Source organism: Plecotus auritus (assembly GCF_963455305.1).
Source record: "Plecotus auritus genome assembly, chromosome: 4".
Classification (NCBI taxonomy): domain Eukaryota; kingdom Metazoa; phylum Chordata; class Mammalia; order Chiroptera; family Vespertilionidae; genus Plecotus; species Plecotus auritus.
Window position 1 is genome coordinate 135,989,497 of NC_137775.1, and position 22,261 is coordinate 136,011,757.

A 22,261-nucleotide genomic window follows, 5' to 3' on the forward strand; every position below is an offset into this window, starting at 1 on the left:
GCAGAAAAAAGGAACAGAAAATCAGAATTGGATATAGAATTTTTTTTCTTTCAAAGACACATTTGATACAATTTTCAACATTTATACTTTCAAACAAAATGAGCCAAAAATACACCCAGCGCTAAAAAAATCAAAACAGAAGTAATACAATTTTGATTTCAATATTTTAAAATACAGAAATTGAAAAGTAAGAATACCAAATACAACTTTAAACAAGTCACTTGTCCTCCCCTCTAGTAACCAATTAAACTATTTAAAGACTTACAAATTTAAAACAGAAGCAAAATAAATACTGTACACTTTCCCTGCCTGCAGGCAAAAGATGGGAAATACTGTTAAGAGTAAAAAAAAAAAAATGCTCTTTAAAGCTTCAGCATCCCGTTTCCCAGCCACACCCCACTCTGTAGTCACACAGTGTGCTTCTGTATTCAAAGGACACACATGTGCACACACATTGACTGCCTATACAAACAGACAAGACACTACTCCGCAGACACCCCAAACAAGAAAGGGTACCAGTCTCCTTGGACCATGGGCATAAAAATCAGTTAAGAAAAGTCAGTCAGGCTAGCAAAACATTACTACAAAACTAATAAATACCATAGCCAACAACTGTCCCCTTTTCAAATTTCACAGATTTGAAATCTCTAAAATCAATACTACCCCACCCTATCACCTCCCTCTACCCCCTCAAAAAAAAAGCAAAAAACACAAAAACACAAAACCTGCTGAAGCACTGGCAAAGTTAGACATTTCACAGTAAATGTGAAAATTCATATTATATAATCTCTTCAAATGAACCTTTCACCCTCTTTCCACAGCATGAAACTATTATGGCTTAATTTATATTAAAAGTAGAAAAGTCTTTTCGGAAGGAAATACAGTCTGCGAAGTTGCACATGCATTTCCTGATCAGTGCTATTTCATACCTAAAAACTGCATGACGCATTTGCAGTCAGAAGCTATTTTGGGAAAAATTGAGGTTATAGCTTTTGATTCAGTCTAACCATAAATGTAAGGCCCTTAGTTTGGTTTAGGTTTCTTTTGCAATATAAAATAACCTGGGGGTTTGCTTAGCAAGTGACACCTCAGGTCCCTGACTATAATGTGGAAGTTATATGTATGCTTTGTAAAAATAAAAGGTTACGTATGAATCTTTGAGGGAAGAAATGATTCTAGGCAAGGAATTAATTCCTCACTATATATTCCACTTAATAATGGTAACTGTTACCAACTACCACAGGAATATCAGAGTATGTCTGGGTTATTTTGTTCCTGCAAGATAATATATATTCCAGCATTTATGATCATTGTTTTGGTAAAAAACCTTGGGAGGAAATAGCTGGCATTTTAAAAAGGAAATGGCCAAAATAAAAGTAGGTGGAGGCAAGGTTTATCATTATGATTAAGTTCCACTTAGAACTGCTTTCTGAAATAAGGAAACGTGAGTTCTGAATGTCACAGGTCTTGCATAGGTAAGCTACTTGGAGGTCAAGGGCTACGTGGTAGCCAGGGTTTATTAGTGAAATAGTGCAGAACAGATAAACTTGTTGGAAGAATCACTGAATATAGTTTTGAAAGGGTTTTAACAAAAATTTAATGTTGCACTTGTTAAGACAAAGCTTTAGGACACTAGAGAGGGCACCATGGGTGAGAGGGAGACTCTACGGGGTAGAATGCAGGTAAATGAGCATTATTTTCCCTACCCATTAAAGAGGGAAAAAATAGTATAAAAGAGTAAAACCACAGTCAAATATAAGCTAATTGCTTTGGAAATAGGCATTTGCTTCTTAATGACCTTAATTTTTAAAAATTTATGTAAGGGATATGAAAGATTTGACTTTTATGTCATGATTTTCACTGAAGAACAAATAAAAATAAGATCAGGGTTTTTAGTAAAGCTACAGTATCGAAATTACTTTAGTCCAACAGCAATGTAGTGAGTATATTACTTCTCCTTTCTTTACATCTGGCTTCTAGCAAGCATATCAACATCACCCCCAGGACAAGCAGAGGCTGCACAGCATCACAGAGAACTGTGGTAGGAAGCAAGGTACCAGAGGTCTAGAATCTACTATGACCCCAGGCAAATCACTGCCCTATTTGGGTTCCATCTGTCTTCTTTATTTACCGGTAACATGTTTTTCCTAACGACCTAATGCTCAACCTTCTCGAGATTGCTTTAGATGAAGGCCTAGGGCCGTGGTCGGCAAACTGCGGCTCGCGAGCCACATGCGGCTCTTTGGCCCCTTGAGTGTGGCTCTTCCACAAAATACCATGGCCTGGGAGAGTCTATTTTGAAGAAGTGGCGTTAGAAGAAGTTTAAGTTTAAAAAATTTGGCTCTCAAAAGAAATTTCAATCGTACTGTTGATATTTGGCTCTGTTGACTAATGAGTTTGCCGACCACTGGTCTAGGGCATCCAGAAACAACTGGTGATCTTTAGTTTTTTTTTTTTTTTTTTTTGGAGGGAGCAACTGGCTTAATATTTAATGAGAAAAAATGAATTTTTGAAAAATTTTCAGATTGACATTATTAAACCTTCATCTCCATGTGAAATCGTAAAATGCTGATATACTGCAATAGTTACTTCTGGCAGTGGTGTACCGGGTGGCACGGTGATTCAGGAGCTCTTTGGGGAGTCACTATAGAAAGCATCTCTTGAAACAAGCAGAAAGAATCTTTCCTTAAGTCATAATAATTGCGTGAGGATAAACATTACTTATTTGAGGATAAACATTATCACTCTTATCCATAAACTATTTCACTTTTCTTTCATGTCAAGCACTAATTTTAATTTTAATTCAGCACCTTGTTAGAGAGTCTTCAGGTTTTTTAGGTAGCATGCTCTGGGCATAGATTTGAGATAAAACAAATTTTATGAGTAATAACAATTTTAAATTTAAAATGCATAAAAATGTGCATTCATTATCAGTGGCAACTTAAATAATGATAAATTAACTGGAAGTATGAAGTGTTAACAGATTAAGAAACACTTTTCCATATATTTGTTAACTGCATTTTTATCCAAACTAACAAATGAGAAAACTAAGATGTAGAAAGAACAAGTGACTTATTCAAGGTCACACACTGATATAAAAATGGCAGAACCTGGACAAAAATCCAAGTTGTCTGCTCTCTTTCATACTAAACCATGACCCTCTACTGCCAACATTAAATTGTTAATTTCTGAAATGTTTTTTAATTTTTAAAAATTAAAAAAATTTACTTCCACTTCTATATAGCATAGTATATCTCAATTGAAACAAATGAAGTTAATGCTTTTTTAAATAAATGGGCTCTTTTTTGCTTATGTTTGCTTAGAAGTAAAAATAATACTGCTTATTTCCTGACAAAGATACCTTCAAAGGCAGAGACCACACTTCAACTTTATACTTCCCCACAGAACTATGTAGTGCCGGGCAAATAGTAGGTGTTTGATAAATACCTGCTGATCTCATAAGAATAAATATAGTAGAGTTCATTTAAAAGGCAATAATTGGGGTTATTAAAAAACAGAACAGTATTCAAGCTAAGTATTTAAGTAGTAATAAAGATGGCCTTGTTTTCTCTCTGAGTTTATAAGATGATTTCAATCAGAATTTTCAATTTTGTATGCTTTAAAAATTAACTGATGCTTATGAAGTTCAATGTATTTCTAGGATACAAAACTATTATAAATGCCAGCTTTGTACTGTTTACATCATTAATCAATACTGGAGAGCATTATGTGACATTATGAATTACAGTACAGTGGATACTAGGTTAACAGAAGTTACTTAATTGAATCAATACAGGAAAATTATCTACTACTATAATTAAAAATGCATACATTTAATCATAATTCTTCTTTACATATTTCTATTTGCTTATAACTAGCTAAATGCCACCACTGCTGTCTTCCTAAGTTGTAGAATCTGTGCAGTAGTATTGTTTATAATGAGATCAAGGGAAAAACACAAGGTTGTCTGTTACAGTTGAGTCCAGATACTGGCTGCAATTACCTCAAGGCTCAGTCATTTCCGAGCTTCAGGGGATGCATTAGAGCCAGTAACTCTGTAAGACTAGGAAAGTCCCTGGACCAGTGGCTGAATCTGCACCATTTAGAAGATACATGTATTCTGCTGTAGTGGTTATATTTATTACCCTGCTGAAAGTTTGGTGTGTTTTTTTTAGCCAGTTAATGGGCTAAAATTGCCAAAAAACGAATCCACAGTACCTTCACTTAAAAGTTCCACATACTGTCTACTTAAAATAAGTATTTACCGGCCTAAGTACACAGGGTGGATACTGGCCACAATTTTAACGCATAAAAAGAAATTGTTTTAATTTTTATAGTTAAAGAAAAAAAATCAGGTAATTAAAAACACTTAAGGAGCTGTGAAAAGAATATAAAAAAAGAACCCAGATCATGATGTAACTGAAAAAATATATATAGCTCTTATTTCTTAAACAAAAACATGTTCTATAAACACTAAAATGATGTCTACAGAAAACCAAAACATCACAGTAATATACTGTGTGGGAGGGTGGCACAATCAGTCAAACCCAAATTTTTACATTTTTTAAATCAAATCATCTGTCAAATGACTAACCATGCCCATCTCTTAACTAGTTTTGGCATCGTGTAGAGTTTAAGTAGGCCACTTATAGGCATTTAGTATTTCCACAAAATCCTTCCTAACACCAGGTAAGATCCAGACTTTGATTCAGTCACTTGGGCCAAAAAGGCTAATTCATAAACTACTTCATATTTATTCCATGAAATATTGGAATGAAGACAAAGTAAGAAATATCTCTCTTTGAAAATACACATTTGAATGTAACCATGAAGGAGAAGGGTATGGATGTCTTTTTCTTAGCACTGCACATGATACTTAATATAGAAGGGAAAGTTCTGCTACCTTGGCTTAGTAAATAAAAGGATATCCATAATATGGCCACATTTCTTCTTCATAAAAATAAATTTGATCTTATTTGCCTATATTTTCTTTGTAGGAACTTGTATAATGCTCTCCTGTCAGCACTGGAAATATCTCCACCCCACCCCACCCCAGACCTGAAATTACTTATTTTTAAGCCATATGGGGGAAATATTAGCTATTATTAGCTGGCATTTAATAAAAATTGTGCATAAAAGAGATACATGATTACTTTAAAGCTCAATCAGATACTTAGCCTCAATATGCACTGGCTAAGTTAGGATAGATGGAAGAAACTACAAGAAGCACCCATTTTCCTTCAAATCCATGTCTTAAATAATTCTTTAGAAGGTTAAGAAATAAAAAAAACTAAACACACACACACACACACACACACACACACACACACCTGCAAAAGGTCTACTCCAACATGCTTGCTTCTACACAATTAATATAGTATAGTCCTATTATATTACGGCTTATTATGCAGAGTTGAACAACTAAGTCAAATCTTATTTCCCAACAAATTAGGTACACAGAATAAAAGCGTCATAAAATATAACCTTTGTGGCAGGTGTTGGTCCTGCCCTCCAACACCAGCAGTATGAAGGCCCTCTGTAGTTACAAATGCATTTGAAAAACTAGAAATATGACAATTTAAACAAACTTATAATACTTTTTCCACAAATAGGAAAAAGATATTAAAGCTGTTCTCTTTGGAACCCAGGTCATCAGCAAAAATGAAAATGCAAGAAGCCTTTGTTATATTTAGGAAAAAAATGCCATGTCAAACGAAATGAGAAATGTGGGGTCTTTTATATGTAGGTCTAACACATGAGCTATGAAAGTGTTTCCCTGCAAAGAGAAGAGTCTTGTTGTGTCATCACAAAAGTCGGGAGTGCAGAGGGGGAAGGTGGGATATAAGGTCATCAACCTGGATAACAGTATGCACCTTGGATGTTAGCAAAAGCGAAGCTAATAGCTTATAAAAAACATGAAATATATAAAATAAAATGATTTCCATATACATCTTAATTTAAAATAATTAATGCATCAAATCCCTGTTTAAGACTTTAACCTGAATATCAAATTTAAGAGTCCAGACTAGTTACTGTTACTGTGGCTCTTCCCCACATGTAACACACACACTATCAAAAATAATTTAAAAACCTTCACATTCTTAAATCTAAATTAGTGAGATATTTCTCCAGAAATCTTCCAAATAAATAGCTTTAAAAAAGAAAGAATTTAAAAGCTGTTAACTTTTAAAAAAATCTGTTAAATAAATTATTGATAATTCTTTACCACTGAAAATAAATCAAGACACTACCAACAACAAAATGAAATTCAAGCCCTGACAAGAGACCCTTTTCAGTTCAAGGTCTCCGTTTAAGGTTCTACCCTCCTTCTTCCTCTCTCCCACCAGGTCCAAAATGGTTATTGCTGAGTGGGTGTGGCACAGTGAAAATGCAGCATCAGGTTCATTTTGTTCTCCAGGCAGTGTTCTCCACTGGACATGCATGGCGGAAGCTCCAGGCTCCCACACCCCCGAGACTGGTCTCCAAAGGGAAGAGTGATCCCAACAGCAGCTCCGTCACACAAAGAAACGTGCATGGCCATTTCTGTTCAACTTAAGGATCTTCCCAAGGCGTTGTTTGGCTGTTGCCATTCCTTTTTTTGGACGTTTACCTATAAAACACCAACAATAGTGTAAATAATGATGCAAATCATACTTGGCACCCAGGATCTGGAATTCTTAAAGGGAGGGCTCTGTGGCGAGCAAGTCTTCCAGCTGTTCTGAATGGGCAGTCACACTCCTGGAATTCCACTGTTACACTCCTGGAATAATCCCTGCCATCTCCTCATGTGAGGGATAAAGGCCAACCTCCTTCACAGGACTTGCGTGGCCCTCACACAGTCTGATCCCCACCCATCTCTTCAGCATGAGCTCTTACCATATTCTGCAGCAAACTGTGTTCAGCAACAAAATGGATTGAAGTGCTATTTCTCACCTTTGTATCATAGGTCACAGTAGCTCCTTACCTTCAATGCTATCATGTCACTTCCCCAACTTGGCAGGGCTAACTAACCCATTACCATCTTTTTCAGGATCTACCTCCTCCTCCCAAAAGCTACTCCTGGTCCTTAGAGGTGACTCAGTATCCCGCTATTCCCACAGTAACCTGTACAAACTGCTATCGCTGTGGTGTCCATATGCGTCAGGCTGTGAGCAACTTGACTACAGATACTACCTCTATCAGAACTGTCACTCTCACCATCTTACACAGCCAGAAATATACATAACCTACAAATGTGCAACAGTTACCTTTTGTTGCCTGGTTGCTGATAGGTGGTGGGTTTGATGCAGGTCTCTTGGTGGGGTGAAGGGGCACTGAAAAGGAAGTTTCACCAACTGGCCTTTCTGGGCTTACACTGCCATTACTTATCTGGCATGCCCCTGAAACCAAGCTTGAATTCTGCATGTACTTTCCATTCTGAGGGCTTGAGCCACTGCTGTCCACAGAATTCCTACTTTGTAGCTTTTGACTGATTTCTGATGAACCTTCCTTTTTGATGTATTTATGGCCTCTACTTGGATCCTAAAGAATGAAAATAAGGCTGAATTATCAAGGTTCTTTTAAAAGAAGCTTTTAACCTCTTTATACATTACCAAGCCAAGAGAGAGAAAAAATAGACTACTGAGTTTTGGTTTTCTTAACATGTAGTAGTCACAGAAGATTACCCTTCATGATAGCCTGCTCATTCCAAAAGCTAAAAGCTCTGAAGGATTCAAGTCTTGAAGTTGCATCATAACTTAACGCAAGATGCAAGCATTATATATGGATGGGGGTGGGGAGAGTGGGGAAGAGGAGAGGAGAGGAAGAGGGAGAGAGAAAGAGACAAAGAGAGGCAGAGACTGAGAGGGAGGAAGGAGGGGAGGAGAAAAGGGGAGGGAGGGAGAATGAATGTAATTTCAACAAGCCATCCTGAATTGAGTGAGCACGTGCTGTGAAAGGAAGCCAAGATGGGAGAAGTGGTCCTACTGCTTCCTCAGCATGGCATAGTTCTCATATCTTTCACTGTGTTATATATTATCTTTTTTAGAAGTTAACTTCCGTAAGGTTCATCTCTACTGTATTTAACTTGTTTACTAAAAACAAACAAACCTAGATCCTGAGTCTCAGGTCTGTTTTTTCTGTAACAATTTTTCCTTCAGTCTCTTAAGATTACTGCATGAACTGTAAGGAAAAAACAAACACTGCTACTGATTGATAGGTCTTGAAATCAATGGAGAGAGCCATGACCAAAATTAAAAGAGAAAGGAAAAGACAAACTTGAAAAGATAGAGCATACTGCAGATGTTTCACAAAATTAGCTTTAATTATGTGTGTGTGAGATATACAATGTATCTCTGATTCTCTTTTTTAACCTTACTTTCTTATGTCTCCAATTCTGTAATCCTATCTAATAAGGAGGGAATATGCTAACTGACTGCCACACCCTCAAAAATGGCGGCACCCACAGCCACAAGATGGTGGCACCCAGTCCCCTCAGCCCTGCTGGGGCAGCAGGCGTGCCGCATGGTCAGGCCCACCGCATGGTCAGGCCCGCCCCCAGGTGGGTCCAGCTGCTCCGCGCAGGCCTGCCTCCGAAGTCCCCCAGTTCCCTCAGCCCTCCAGGGATGCCCGAGGCTCAGGTAACCAGGGCTGGCCGAGGCTTGCGCTGCCAGCAGTAGCAGCAGCAGAGGTGTGATGGGGGTGTTGCCTTCCCCTGATTGCCAGGTCGCCTCCCGCCCCTGAGGGCTCCCAGACTGTGAGAGGGTGCAGGCTGGGCTGAGGGACCCCCCGCTCCAGTGTATTGAATGCTCATGCACCAGGCCTCTAGTGATTAAATAAGTTTTAAAAACAGCATTAAATACAGACTTGCTTTAAATTATTTTACAAATATGCTTGAGCATGAAGAGACAACTGCTATGATTTGACATGCCTCTAAAATATCTTTCTCAGTTATAAACAAAAGAAATCTGATTGTCTCCAAAATGATCATGCTAATCATCTATCCCCTTCTTTATTTTCAAAGACAACTGTAAAAACAAGTTAGATTTAAATAATAGCTTACTTTTAACACTGAATCCTATAGTGAAGTTATAAACTTCATGACCAGCTATAGTGAGGCACTGTAAAATCAGACATTGAATAAGTGAATTATAACAGTGAGGGGATTTCTTACCTAACCTTTGAGTCTGGAGGATACTGTTCTATTAAAAGAATTTGTACAGACAAAACTGCCTTAAAAAGTAACCTGGAGTTTTGTTTTTTTTTCTTATTGCAAAAGCGACTGGTGAGTATTTAGAAAATATAGATAAGCCAAACGAAGAAAATAAAAAATATCCATAATTCTATTACTCACGAGTATGCTTGGAGTCCAAGAGGTTTAGGGACCCCAATCTGCCACATGAAAATTTTGATTCTTTCTTTGGCTGTTGTTTTCTAAGATTTGCAGCAAAAGTCATATTGCTTTCCTTGCTTAGCACTATTGGTAAAAGTTTTGTCTTTTTTAAAAAGCTATTTTGGACCCTGGATGGTGTGGCTCAGTTGATTGTTATCCCGTGAATCTAAAGATCACTGGTTGGATTTTGCGGGCTCAATCCCCAGTAGGAGGGATGCAAGGAAGCAGCCAATCAGTGTTTCCCTCTCTCATCCATGTTTCTTTCTCTCCCCCTTTCCCTTCCTCTCTCTCTAAAATCAATAAAAATATTTTTCTTTACAAAAAGGAAATTTTAAAAAGCTATATGGGGTTCATTTTGTATGGTATGAGTATTAATATGCTGGGATTCAAAGATATAAAGTGTCCTCTCTTAGAGCAGGGGTTCTTAATTTGAAGTCAAAGAGTGGTCTGGGGTATAAATCATAAGAATATGTAAGCAAAAGTCAGCATTTATGATGATCATTTTCTGGAAAGAGAATCTATAACTCTCATCAAATTCTCAAAGAAATTAAGCATCTAATTAAGCCCTGGCCTATTTGGCTAAGTGGATAGATAGCAAGCATGTCAAACTTACGGCCCGCCAGCCACGAGTTTGCCATGCTTGGGATAAGCAGTGGTTGGCAAACTGCGGCTTCCAAGCCACATGCGGCGGCTCTTTGGCCCCTTGAGTGTGGCTCTTCCACAAAATACCACGTGCGGATGCGCACGTACAGTGCGATTGAAACTTTGTGGCCCATGCACAGAAGTCGGTTTTCAGCTCTCAAAAGAAATTTCAATCATTGTACTGTTGATATTTGGCTCTGTTGACTAATGAGTTTGCCGACCACTGGGATAGAGCATCAGCCTATGGACCAAAGGGTCCTGGGTTTGATTCTGGTCAAGGGCATGTACCTTGGTCGCAAGCTCCTCCCCAGCCCGGGCCCTGGTTGGGGATTGTGCAGGAGGCAACCAATCTATGTGTTTCTCTCACATCAGTGTTTCTCTCTGTCTTTCCCTCTCTCTTCTACTCTCCCTAAAAATCAATGGAAAAATATCCTCCGTGAGGATTAACTTAAGTAAATAAATACAATTTTAAAAACAAGAAATTAAAAATGTACAAGAAACAATGTCATAGATCAGAGATCCTCTGGTACTTTTCTTTCATGTTTCATTCTAATAAGACACACTGAAAGGTACTGGCAGCTAGTATTTTTTAACTACTTCTTTGAATAAACTATTCTTTTCCAGATCATGGTATATCCATGAGCTTTGCATTAGTCATTATATCAGAATCTCTAAAAATGGATAGTTGTTCAAATGTGGATTTAATTGTAATTTTTTACCTTCCCAGATCTAATGGTTGATAACTAATTGCAGTTTAAAAAAAAAAAAAAAAAGGAAAGCAAAAACAGAGCTAATGACTATTCTAAATCTCCTTTTAATGTTTCAAAGCTTGAACATACCTGAAGATTAAATCTGGAAGTTGTATCAAATTGTTTAATCCAGGAGGAACGCCTCAAGTCCTGATCTTCAGTCTTGACATGGTATCCTAGAGAGAAGTTTTAATCAATTATCTTCACACAAACTTGATCTCAAAGAACAAAGTTAGCTAAATGCTTAAAACTGAAAGCAAATTTGTTAGCATTTTATTAAAAACTGAGTATGTTAATTCTTTAAATATTTATTCATATATGTTTACCACATTTCTTTCCCTCTCAAAAACAAAACAGTCATCAGCTCACTGTCTTACATGCTACTTCCTTCAATCCTCTCAACGGCTGTCTTTATATTACAGTTTTATGCCAGATGCTGGAAGACTAGAGTAAAATTTTATGGCCATCTGCTATAGATGTAAAACCAAGTGCAATACACATTCTCTAAAAATGATATATTTTTCCATATAGAATAAAGGCATATGTTTGTCTGAATTTTGCAGTATTTGCACAGAAGCTTTCTTTTCAAGGGACCAAACAGATTATAGAGAGACAAAATGGTATAGTGAAAGGACAGACAAACCTAGATTTGAATTTTAGCTCTCCCATTACCAATGCATTTTTTAGGTAAATTATTTAATCTCTCTTAACCTCAGTTTTCTCTTAGATAATAAGCAAAGGGATCAGACAGTCCTGGGTTCAAATTCCAACACCAATGAATACGTATGGGGAAGTTAAATTAACTTCACTAAGTCTATTTCCTTTACCTGTAAAGTTATATTACCTACAACAAAATGTTGTTTCAAGAATTAAGTGGAATAATGTTGAACTCCTGGTACATAGTTGACATTTAATTCCATGAGAACGAACACAAATGCTGTAATAGGCATTTGGTTTCAACATAACACCAGCTTCTCCCCAGTCCTCCTCACACTTTTAGGGAAACAAAATTTCCCTTAAAGGCACAGAGAAGAAAACACTCTGTGGCATCACTGATGTTACTACTGAGTTTCCTCTTTCCTAATACTTCCTGCAAAGCGGAAGAGAGAATGTCCCTAATCAGAAAGTTCAACACTTGTTTTCCCTCCCACAAAAGAAAATAAGGGTGATTGTTCAAGCTTAGCAGACCATTTAAAGGCCCTGGCTGGTATTGCTAAGTGGTTTGAGCATCAGCCCACACACTGAAGGGCTGTGGGTTCACTTTCTGGTCAAGGGCACATATCTGGGTTGCAGGTTCAATCCTCGGCTCCAGTCAGGACACATTCGGGAGGCAACCAATCAATGTGTCTCTCTCACATTGATGTTTCTCTCTCTCTCTCTCTCTCTCCCTGCCTCCCACCTCACCTCCATTCTCCCTAAAAATCAATGGAGAAAATATCCTTGGGTGAGGATTAACAAATAATAATAATAATAATAATAATAATAATAATAATAATAAAATAAAGCACCAAATATTCCTTCCACTGTAACCAACTTATAAAAGGGAAATAACACTATTGCTCAATAGCAATGATAAAATTATGCTGGTTAACATGACTCTCAATTCCAGTTAATTTATATTTTAAATTCTTATACTTGCATCTTACATAACTTGTCAACATTACGTGTATTTTGGCCAATATGCTTAATACCATTTCCAACTAAAAATGTGCAATAAACAGTTATTCATAATCTCTAACTTCAACTGGAATTATAGAGCTATTAAACTGGGGGTCATGTTTTATGTTTCTTACCACATTCCACTGGTTTATCATAGCGGTACAGCTGCCTAACCTCGTGGTTACTGCTGTGACAGCTGCTGGGATCCTGGAGAGAGTTTCTTTCACTGCTGCAGCCTGTGCTTTGTACCTGCCTTTGTAAACATGTGGAATAGTGCAACCCTGCCATAGAGAGCATGCCCTGAATCGCTTCTTCCTCTGTGCTCGTCGAGGTAGGACATTCCCTAAAAAGCAGATAACCAAAAATACAAGAGCCTATTTAGTCTAATGGCATTTTGGTAAATTTTAAAACTAAAAGAAATGTTTTCATGTCCTTTATATCACACTAGAGGCCCGGTGCACGAATTCGTGCACCAGTGGGGGGGAGGGGGCCCCTCGGCTTGGCCTGCGGGATTGGGCCAAAACCAGCTCTCTGACATCCTAGGGGGTCCTGGATTGCGAGAGGGCACAGGGCAGGCCAAGGGACCCCACCAGTGCACAATCTGGCTGGGGAGAAACGCGGGAGGTTGGCCAACCAGGGAGGGACCGTGGGAGGGCTCCAGGGTGTGTCCGGCCCATCTCACTCAGTCCCGATCGGCCCAGCAGCAAGCTAACCTACTGGTCAGAGCATCTGCCCCCTGGTAGTCAGTGCACATCATAGCAACTGGTCAACTGTCTGCCCCCTGGTGGTCAGTGCACATCATAGCGAGGGGTTGAGTGGTCTTAGCATATTAATCTTTAATTGGTTGAATGGATGACCAGACAACTGGACAATTAGCATATTAGGCTTTTATTATATAGGAATGTCATGAGAATACTACCATCAGCAAACCTACCTTTTAACTGGAATTTCACTTATAGATGTTTTCTGGCTCTTCTGAAGAAAGTTCCTCATCACATTAGATTTCTCCTTAAAGTTTGATGTTATTTTTTGTTTCTTTTCATCACCTGAACTTTCAGACTCTTCAGTGGTAAAATTATTTTTCTGAGATAATAAATAATTAAATGAAAGAAAAGCTATATAAGAAATCTGACCAAGACTGTACAAACTAACAAAAAATACTTTGTCTAGGGAAAGTTAGAATCTTAATTATCATGAAATTATTTCTGTATTTCATATGAAAAAGTAAAAATCTCCATAACTATAGTAACATAATTCCATAGTAAAAAAACACATAGTACATGTTTTCTTTAAGTAAAATGAAATATAAAACCTAGGAGATATATGAGAAATATAAGAACAGTATTTCCCTCCACCATTTCCAAAATCAGATAAAGCTACACTTAGCAAATATAAACAGTCACGTGTGTGTGTGTGTATGTATGTGTGTGTGTGTGTATGTGTGTGTGTGTGTGTGTGAGAGAGAGAGAGAGATTGATTATCACAGGGAAAGACCCTGTGCTACAAAGGTCAGAGAGATGGGGAAGGAAAGTAGGTGTTTTTTCCATCCAATAGCACCCAGCATGGGCCTTCGGGCATACCAGCGCAGTGCAATCAGGTCCAGAGTCTTCCGAATCAGAAATATCAGAATATTCTGATGATCGATTCCTGAGTTCTGACTTCACACTTGTAAAAAACGCTGAGAAGTGGAAGAGACAAAGAGAAAGTCATGAACAGGGTGATAGTGAAAGTCCATCCCGCTTCGTGTCTACATCACTCCTGCTCTATCCTCCTTTCACCTTTTCATTCACATTCTTCCTCCAAGGACTTTCTCCCCAACTGACCAAGATGCAAATTGAAATGTATTCTACAAACATTTCTAGAATTTATTAAACTTAATTATACATTCCTTATTTGAAAATTTTAAAAACACTTATTTCCAGAAAAAAGCCTCCAACACTAACATGAGCTACAAGAAGCTTTTCAATTTCCCTTTTGCATTATTTCTCTCAACAGATAATAAAAGCATTCAAGTAGGTAGTGAATTCAACAAGCTTATAGACGGGCCTTAGCACTGCCTTTCTCTTCTGTGGGGCACTACTTCATAACTACCGCTTGATGAATTCTACTTGTTAACCACCTTTCCCATCATGTGAACAAATGCAGTTACCAATTACAACAATATCACATTTACCTGAAATTAGCAGGAATTAAGGTAATTTGGGATGAAATAATGTGAATGATCTGGAACACTTACTTGTCAAATACCAAAATATTTAACTGCTCCTTAATATTGAAGAGGAAGAGGTATTACTATTTGTCACACTAATGATAAGCAATTAATAACCAAGTAGAGGCCCTTTTGTCAAAAGGCAGCCAAGAAAAACAATACCTGGATTACTAATAGCTTTAGGTCAGCCAATTATATATGCCTCCTACTTCTGAAAACCATATACATGTTAGCTAAAATTATTTGTGAAATCCCATTCAACTTGGGACTGTTTTATTATTTGGAGTAGAGCATGAGCATTCATGTGACACTTGTAAAAACTGTCACCAGACAAGCATGTCACTAACTTGCACATGTCCTCATCATTAATAATGCCTTCCCTGGGCTCAACACCTCGCTGGACATTCACATTCAGTATTTCTCTAATGGATACATTATTCAGAAATACTTCAGATTTCTCAAAAGAATATCAGAAACGCAAACATTTTCAAACCTAGTACAAATGTAAGAACTTGCAAGTTATCACATTAGTAATAAAGAGACCTTTACAATGACCATTAAAACAAACATACTGTTAAGGGGTTTCTGAGATTCTTCATTCTCCACTGCTTCTATTCCTGAACTCTCTTCTATCTTCATTTTTGCCTTTTTTGTCCTTCTCTTATCCTCTTCATTTTCACTGTCTACTGTATAAAGACTCTGATCTGCGAAGGGGTGTCTTTCGTCTCTGTATATAGAAGGAAAAATAAGTCAAAAAATAGTACAACTTGTGCAGCCAAAGAGTATGCTCGCCCCTTTAATTTACAGAGAGCGTGGAGGATTGAGCCACTTGCCCCACAGTTCAGTTAGCTATACAACAAAGGGACTAGGATTCAGTAAACAGAGGGAATCCCCTGAAAGCTAATCAGTTGGATACTTTGATCTGGTTTACATACTTAATTATCCTTCCATTTGTCAGCAGTAATCGTAGATCATTATCTTTTGCTCTCCATTCAGGTACGGTAGAAGATGGCTGAAGATGTTTATTGAATTTGCCATTCAGTTTAGAGCTCAAGATGTCCTAAAATATAAAAACAGAACTTACTTAATCTCCACACTCAACTACACCCACTTGACTAAATGAATAAAGTCAAGCCACCGCCTCCTCCCTTAGCTCTGCATCCCAAACTGGACTAGGCAGCCACCCAGGCCAGGGGACAGGCAGCAGTGTGCCACTAAAACCAAATGGTTCCTAAAGCCAAAGCAGAAATGTGGTTTGTCTTTCTGTAGGGCCATTAACAATAACGCACAATAAAGTAGGATGTAAAACTTGCGTAAAGCGAATTCAAAGACATTTCACTCTTGCAGAAAGCTGGAGAGCTGGAGAGCACTGCCTTAGTGTACTGTGCTTCTCCTTCCTTCCTTGGCTTGTTTAAGTACTAGCTGCTGGTCCTTTCCGATTACTCTACCTTTGACCTACTCCCTAGTCTTCCCACCAGGCACTGGCAGTAGCTTACAGGTCACCACATTGCTATCACTAGGAACAAAGGCCACCATATGACATAAAGGCACACAATAACTGGTTTTTAATACATAAAGAGTATTTCCTTTCTGTAGAAAATGATTCTTTAATAATAAATAGAACCTTTCATAATGTGCTAAATCTTCTCCCAGATGGCTATGGGTTAAGGAGGTTTAGAACAACAAAATCTTAAAACAGTATAAAAAAATTCTATGCCATTTAAAATATTGAAGAAAGTTAAAATTTCTATATAAGTTTTAAAATATTTTAATTCAGAGATATCTCTATTTTGTTCATTTTAAATTGTTGCCTATCCTCTATTTAAGATGTAAAATTATGGACGATACAGATCTCATTGCAAACTCATTATCAAGTTTCACAAGGCCCTACATTGACTGGATTACTGCCTGCCCCCTTGTCCATTAGGCCAGCATTTCTAAAACTTTAATGGGTTTATTCTAACAGTCACTCCTGCTGATGCTATTGGGTGAGGGATAGGCTTTTTGCACTTGCTTTTCCCTCTGCCAGCAATACTTCTCAGATCTGTGTATCCATCTAACTTCTTCCCATTATTTAAGTGTCAGTTCAGATGTCACCACCTGAGAGCTCTCTGATCACTCTAGCTCAAGTAGCCAGCCATCCCAAGCCCCTTTACTCTATTGCTCTATTATTTTGGCTTCCTTCATAATGATTATCTGAAATTATATTATTTTAACATATCTCTCTGTCTCCCATCCTTCCAACCTGAGCTAGGATGGAAGCTACACGAAGCAGGGACTTAAGTTGTGCTCACTCTGGCATCTTCTCTAGAGCCTGTAAGAGCATGGCCTTGGTAAATGCTCAATAGACATGTCAGTGAATGAATGAGATCTAGTCATCCTACTTCTGCACTGATGCCCAGAAAGTTGAAGCACCGCCCCCTGCCACGGGCATAAGCACTGCTGACCCCTATACAATGCTAAGGGAAGATTAGATAACAAGACTGGTCAGACTATTCTCCTTTTAGTATCCGTTTAAAGAACTTTAAGGAACAACGAAGTCTCTTTTTGTCATCGTGAAACATAATACTTGCCTCTTCCCAAGGACACATCTCTAATCTTCTGAGGACCTCCCTTGTGTGGAGCTCTAGGATGTCTAGGTTAGAAGGAGTTCGGACATTATGATCTCGAAGTTTCCTCATCCTTCGTCGGGAATGGTATGGGGAAGTTGCTTCATTTGAGGATCGTGAGGCTGGACACACAGTAGGAATTCCCTGAGATTTAACTGGCTTGCTGTTTTCCTCCTTTAAGAATTCAATTCAGAGTATTTTTATAATAAGGCTACATACATACCTAAGTAATCAGCCATAGAAATATTTTAGAAAAGAAAAACTATTCAATTTAATTATATAAACAAAAAGATCAAATAATAAGATAAACAGCTTTGCTGAGATCTTTATTTCCTTTTCTCCCCCATGTAATTATATACTATGAACATATTTCCTTGATTTTCACTATCATTTTAAAGGCTGTGTAGTACTTCAGTGTATACCTATAGCATGATTTACTGGCCTAAAAGTTACTAGGAGTTAGTCAGGCTGCTTCTAAATGTACGATTTTTAAAATATTTTTTAAAATATATTTTTATTGATTTCAGAGAGGAAGGGAGAGGGAGAGAGAGAAACATCAACGATGAGAGAGAATCATTGATCGGCTGCCTCCTGCACACCCTCTACTGGGGATTTGAGCCCACAACCTGGGCATATGCCCTTGACTGGAATCAAACTCAGGATCCTTCAGTCCACAGGCTGACGTTCTATCCACTAAACCAAATCAGCTAGGGCTCCATGTACATTTTTTCACATACATAGCTGTATAAACCAATAACTGCTTTCTAAAGCAAAATCACACATTTACGTAGTTTTGAAAAATTAAAATTCTATAAGCATATCATGAAAAGTTGCAATCTACTCTTCCCCATGCCAATTCCCATTCTCTGGAAGAAACCATTTACAACTTTTTAAAAATTGTAGTGACATATACATATAACAAATGTTGTAATCGATACATAATTTACCATTCTAACCATTTTTATGTACAGAGTTCGGTGACATTAAGTACATTTCGCATTGTTGTCCAACTATCACCAGCATCTATTTCCAGAACTTTTAAATTTTCCCAAACTTAAAACTCTGTACCCATCTTACCTAATAATAGACAAACATGTAAACTGATCGTACCTCCGCTACACCCATAGCCCATCAGAGTGAGTATGCAAATTAACCCAACAAAGATGGAGGTTAATTTGCATATATAGGCCCTAGCGCCTGGGTCCCAGGAACATCCTGGCACCCAGGTCACTCTGAGGTAGGTCCCAGCGTGGGCCCTGAGCAACCTGACAAGGGCCTGAGCCAGGAGGCTCCTAGGCAGGGCCAAGCCTGCGATCAGAGCCGAGGGGGCAGGGGCGGAGTCAGCGATCGGAGGGAGCCGGGGGTCCCCTGCCCAGGCCGAAAGCATCGGCCAGAGGCTTTCGGCCTGGGCAGGCCCGGGCAGGGGCAGAACCGGCAATCGGAGGGAGCTGGGGGTCCCCTGCCCAGGGCCTGAGGCTTTAGGCCTGGGCAGGGGTGGAGCTGGTGATCAGAGGGAGATGGGGGTCCCCTGCCCAGGCCTAAAGCTTCGGCCAGAGGCTTTAGGCCTGGGCAGGGCCCAGCCGGTTATTGGTGTGAACTACAGAGGAAACACCTTTTCTGACTGCTCATTGGCTAAGCTTCCTGTATGCCACTGGTAATATTCTTAGTAACTTGGGTATAAGAATCCAAAAAGGTGATCTAGGGTTTTTCCACCACACTTCTGGAGAAAAAAACGAAGGTCCGCTGATGGAGGGCTAAGAAATGTCATATCCTGCCCTAGCCAGTTTGGCTCAGTGGATAGAGCCTTGGCCTGCTGACCGCAGGGTCCGGGTTCGATTCTGATCAAGGGCATGTACCTAGGTTGCAGGCTCCTCCCTGCCTGGGGCCCAGGTCAGGGCTCATGCAGGAGGCAACCAATCAAAGTGTTCCTCTCACTTTGATGTTTCTCTCTGTCTTTCCCTTTATCTTCCACATTCTCTAAAAGTCAATGGAAACATATCCTCAGGTGAGGATAAAAAAATAAAAAATAAAGAAATGTCATATCCTATGAAAGACACATCTTGAAAATGCCTAAAGAAAGCTGTCATTTTTTCATGGTGAAGGGACTGGAGTCCGTGTTGATGAAAACACCTTGGTGGCTGGGGTGACTGGCAGTGGCTGCAGCAGCGGGGTGATGGGGCTGGTGCCTTCCCCTGATCAGCCCGGTCGCCTCCCACAAAGGGAGGCCAGAATGCGGCTTAGGCCCGCTCCCCATGGGGAGCGGGCCTAAGCCATCCATAGGACATCCCCTTGAGGGCTCCCAGTATGTGAGAGGGGGCAGGTTGGGCTAAGGGACCCCCCCACCCCCAGTGCATGAATTTCGTGCACTGGGCCCCTAGTTAAACAATTATGCCCCATTCCACCTTACTCCCAGCCCTAACAACCATCATTCTACTTTCTATTAATTTAACTGCTTTAGGAACCTCATATAAATGCAATCATACAATATTTGTCCCTTTGTGACTGTCTTATTTCACTTAACATAATGTCTTCAAGGTTCATCCATGTTGTAGCATGTGTCAGAATTCCCTTCTTTTATAAGGCTAATATTCCATTGCATGTATATACCACATTTTGGTTATCCATTCTCCCATGACAGAACCTTTGATTGCTGTGAATAATGCTGTTATGAACATGCATATACATATATCAGATTGAGTCCCTGCTTTCAATTTTTTTGGACATATAACCAGCTCTTGCAACTCTTGCAGCTGTTTTTGTTGCTTGGTTTTTTTCTTTCAGTTATTTGCCTCCAAATTTCTAAATAACATGTTTATACTGTTATTTCTTGGTTTTTTACCTGTAGCTATATCACTGAATTCCTACTATGCAAGATGAAGTAAGTCTTAATCCTGGCATCCTCTCCCAAATGTACACATACTTCCCCTGCCTTCAATATTCAATATTTAAATTGGACTCAGTAAAAATTATTTACAACCCAGTGCTACATAACATTACTTTCCTTTTTATCCTTCGATTTTTCCCTGAGTTCATAACTGCCTCACTTTCCATCAGCTTGTTTTCTATGTACTTATCACTAATTAATCCCAAAATTCTCCACTGGAAGAATGCAAACATTCAAACACATTAGGTAATAAATCAAATTTATATTTTGCTTTGGAGACATCCTCCTGGATGCGATTGTCAGATAAAGTATGAGGCATCCAGTTAAGTTTGGATTTCATTCTCCTGATCCATCCTGGACTGGCTGCTCTCTGGGCCTGTACATGTCAACACAGACCCTTCCTGACCTGCTTCCACTCCACCGTATAATACTGCCACCACCACCACCACCTCTGGCCATCATTCCTTATCCTTCCTCCCTCTTTTATTTTTCTTAATAGCACCTTGCCAATTCCTGATATAATGGCTAGCCTCTTACTACTAAGCTCCATTGGCAGGACCTTTGTTCACTGCTCTATGCCTAACCTACCTGGTACAAAGCTGCAATAGGTACTCAGTATTTGTTAGAAGAATGAATTCCAGGGAACCTTCCTTTTTGATTTACTCCTTCTTTCTTGGAACAGCACAATTCTCTTAGTTTCCTGAGAAAGGGGCACATGGGTGGTACATTGTTTGAGAATTGCCTCTTTGACATCTTTATTTTACCATCATATTTGGTTTATGGCTTGGTTGAATACAGACATGTATGCTGGCATCCCCCAACCCCAGGATGTTAAGGACTTTGCTCCATTGTCTCCTAGTTTGCAGTGTTATTGTTGAAAAATTTTATGTTATTCTGATTCCCAATTCTTTGTATACAACCCATACTATTTTCCCTAATGCTTTTTCAGATGTACATTATTACATACTAGAGGCCCAGTGCATGAAATTGGTGCACGGAGTGAGGGGGGGTGTCCCACAGCCCAGCTTGCACCCTTTCCAATCTTGGACCCCTCAAGGGATGTCTGACTGCTCTCTCAAAATCCAGGACTGCTGGCTCCCAACCGCTCGCCTGCCTGCCTGCCTGCCTGCCTGCCCCTAACCACTTCTGCCTGCCAGCCTGATCACCCCCTAACCACTTTCCTGCCAGCCTGATCGACACCTAACTGATCCTCTGCTGGCCTGATTGCCCCTAACTGCCCTCTCCTGCTGGCCTGGTCACCCCTAAATGCCCTCCCCTGCTGGCCTGGTCGCCCTCAACTGCCCTCCCCTGCAGGCCTGGTCCCCCCAACTGCCCTCCCCTGCAGGCCTGGTTCCCCCCAACTACCCTCCCCTACAGGCCTGGTTGCCCCTAACTGCCCTCCCTTGCAGGCCTGGTCCCCCCAACTGCCCTCGCCTGCAGGTCTGGTCCCCCAAAACTGCCCTCCCCCTGCTGGCCATCTGGTGGCGGCCATCTTGTGCCCACATGGGGGTGGCCATCTTTGACCACATGGGGGTGGCCATCTTGTGTGTTGGAGTGATGGTCAATTTGCATATTACCTCTTTAGTATATAGGATATTCTAAATTTGACCATGATGTTCCTTGGCTGATGTCTTTTTCACTCACTGTACTGGCATTTTGGAGGGCTATCAATTTGGGAAGATGTGTCCTTGAATTCTAAAACTTATTTGATTAGTCCTCTGAAAATCTTCTGGTTTTCTCTGTTATCTTTTTCTGGAGCTCCTATTATTTTGATGATGACTGTATAAAATGACCTTCTAATTTTTCTGTCCTACTTCTGTGTGTTTCTTTTTAACTTTATGGGAGATTTTCCCAACTTGATCTTCCAGCCATTCTACTAAGTTTTGTTTCTCTTACATTCTAACTTCCAAGAACTCCTTTTCTTTCTTCTTTGAATGCTCCTTTGTTGCACCCTCCTATCCTTTTTTCACAGAACCAATTTTACTTTTTTCTCTCCTAAGGATATGAATTATATTTGGATTTGAGCTATAGATTTATTTAATGATTGTTTCCTTTTAATATTTTTCCTTTTTTGCTTTATTTTTGGTCTTTGTCTTTGAAATTCTTCTGGGCTCTCTATGCATTTTTAAAAGGAAACAT

General features: G+C 39.4%; 1 protein-coding gene across 1 annotated transcript in view; it reads right to left on the reverse strand.

The window, feature by feature from the left end:
* Positions 1–2,465: 2,465 nt before the first annotated feature.
* KDM7A (lysine demethylase 7A) overlaps positions 2,466–22,261 on the reverse strand; it is a 101,976-nt gene continuing 82,180 nt past the window's right edge. The window contains exons 12-20 of the mRNA XM_080664859.1: positions 17,203–17,412; positions 15,565–15,689; positions 15,202–15,356; positions 14,001–14,098; positions 13,355–13,503; positions 12,555–12,763; positions 10,852–10,937; positions 7,248–7,521; positions 2,466–6,610 (exon numbers count right to left, since the gene is read on the reverse strand). Coding sequence (XP_080520985.1) covers positions 6,516–6,610; positions 7,248–7,521; positions 10,852–10,937; positions 12,555–12,763; positions 13,355–13,503; positions 14,001–14,098; positions 15,202–15,356; positions 15,565–15,689; positions 17,203–17,412 — 1,401 coding nt within the window. The 3' untranslated portion in view covers positions 2,466–6,515. The remainder of the gene's footprint in view (positions 6,611–7,247; positions 7,522–10,851; positions 10,938–12,554; positions 12,764–13,354; positions 13,504–14,000; positions 14,099–15,201; positions 15,357–15,564; positions 15,690–17,202; positions 17,413–22,261) is intronic.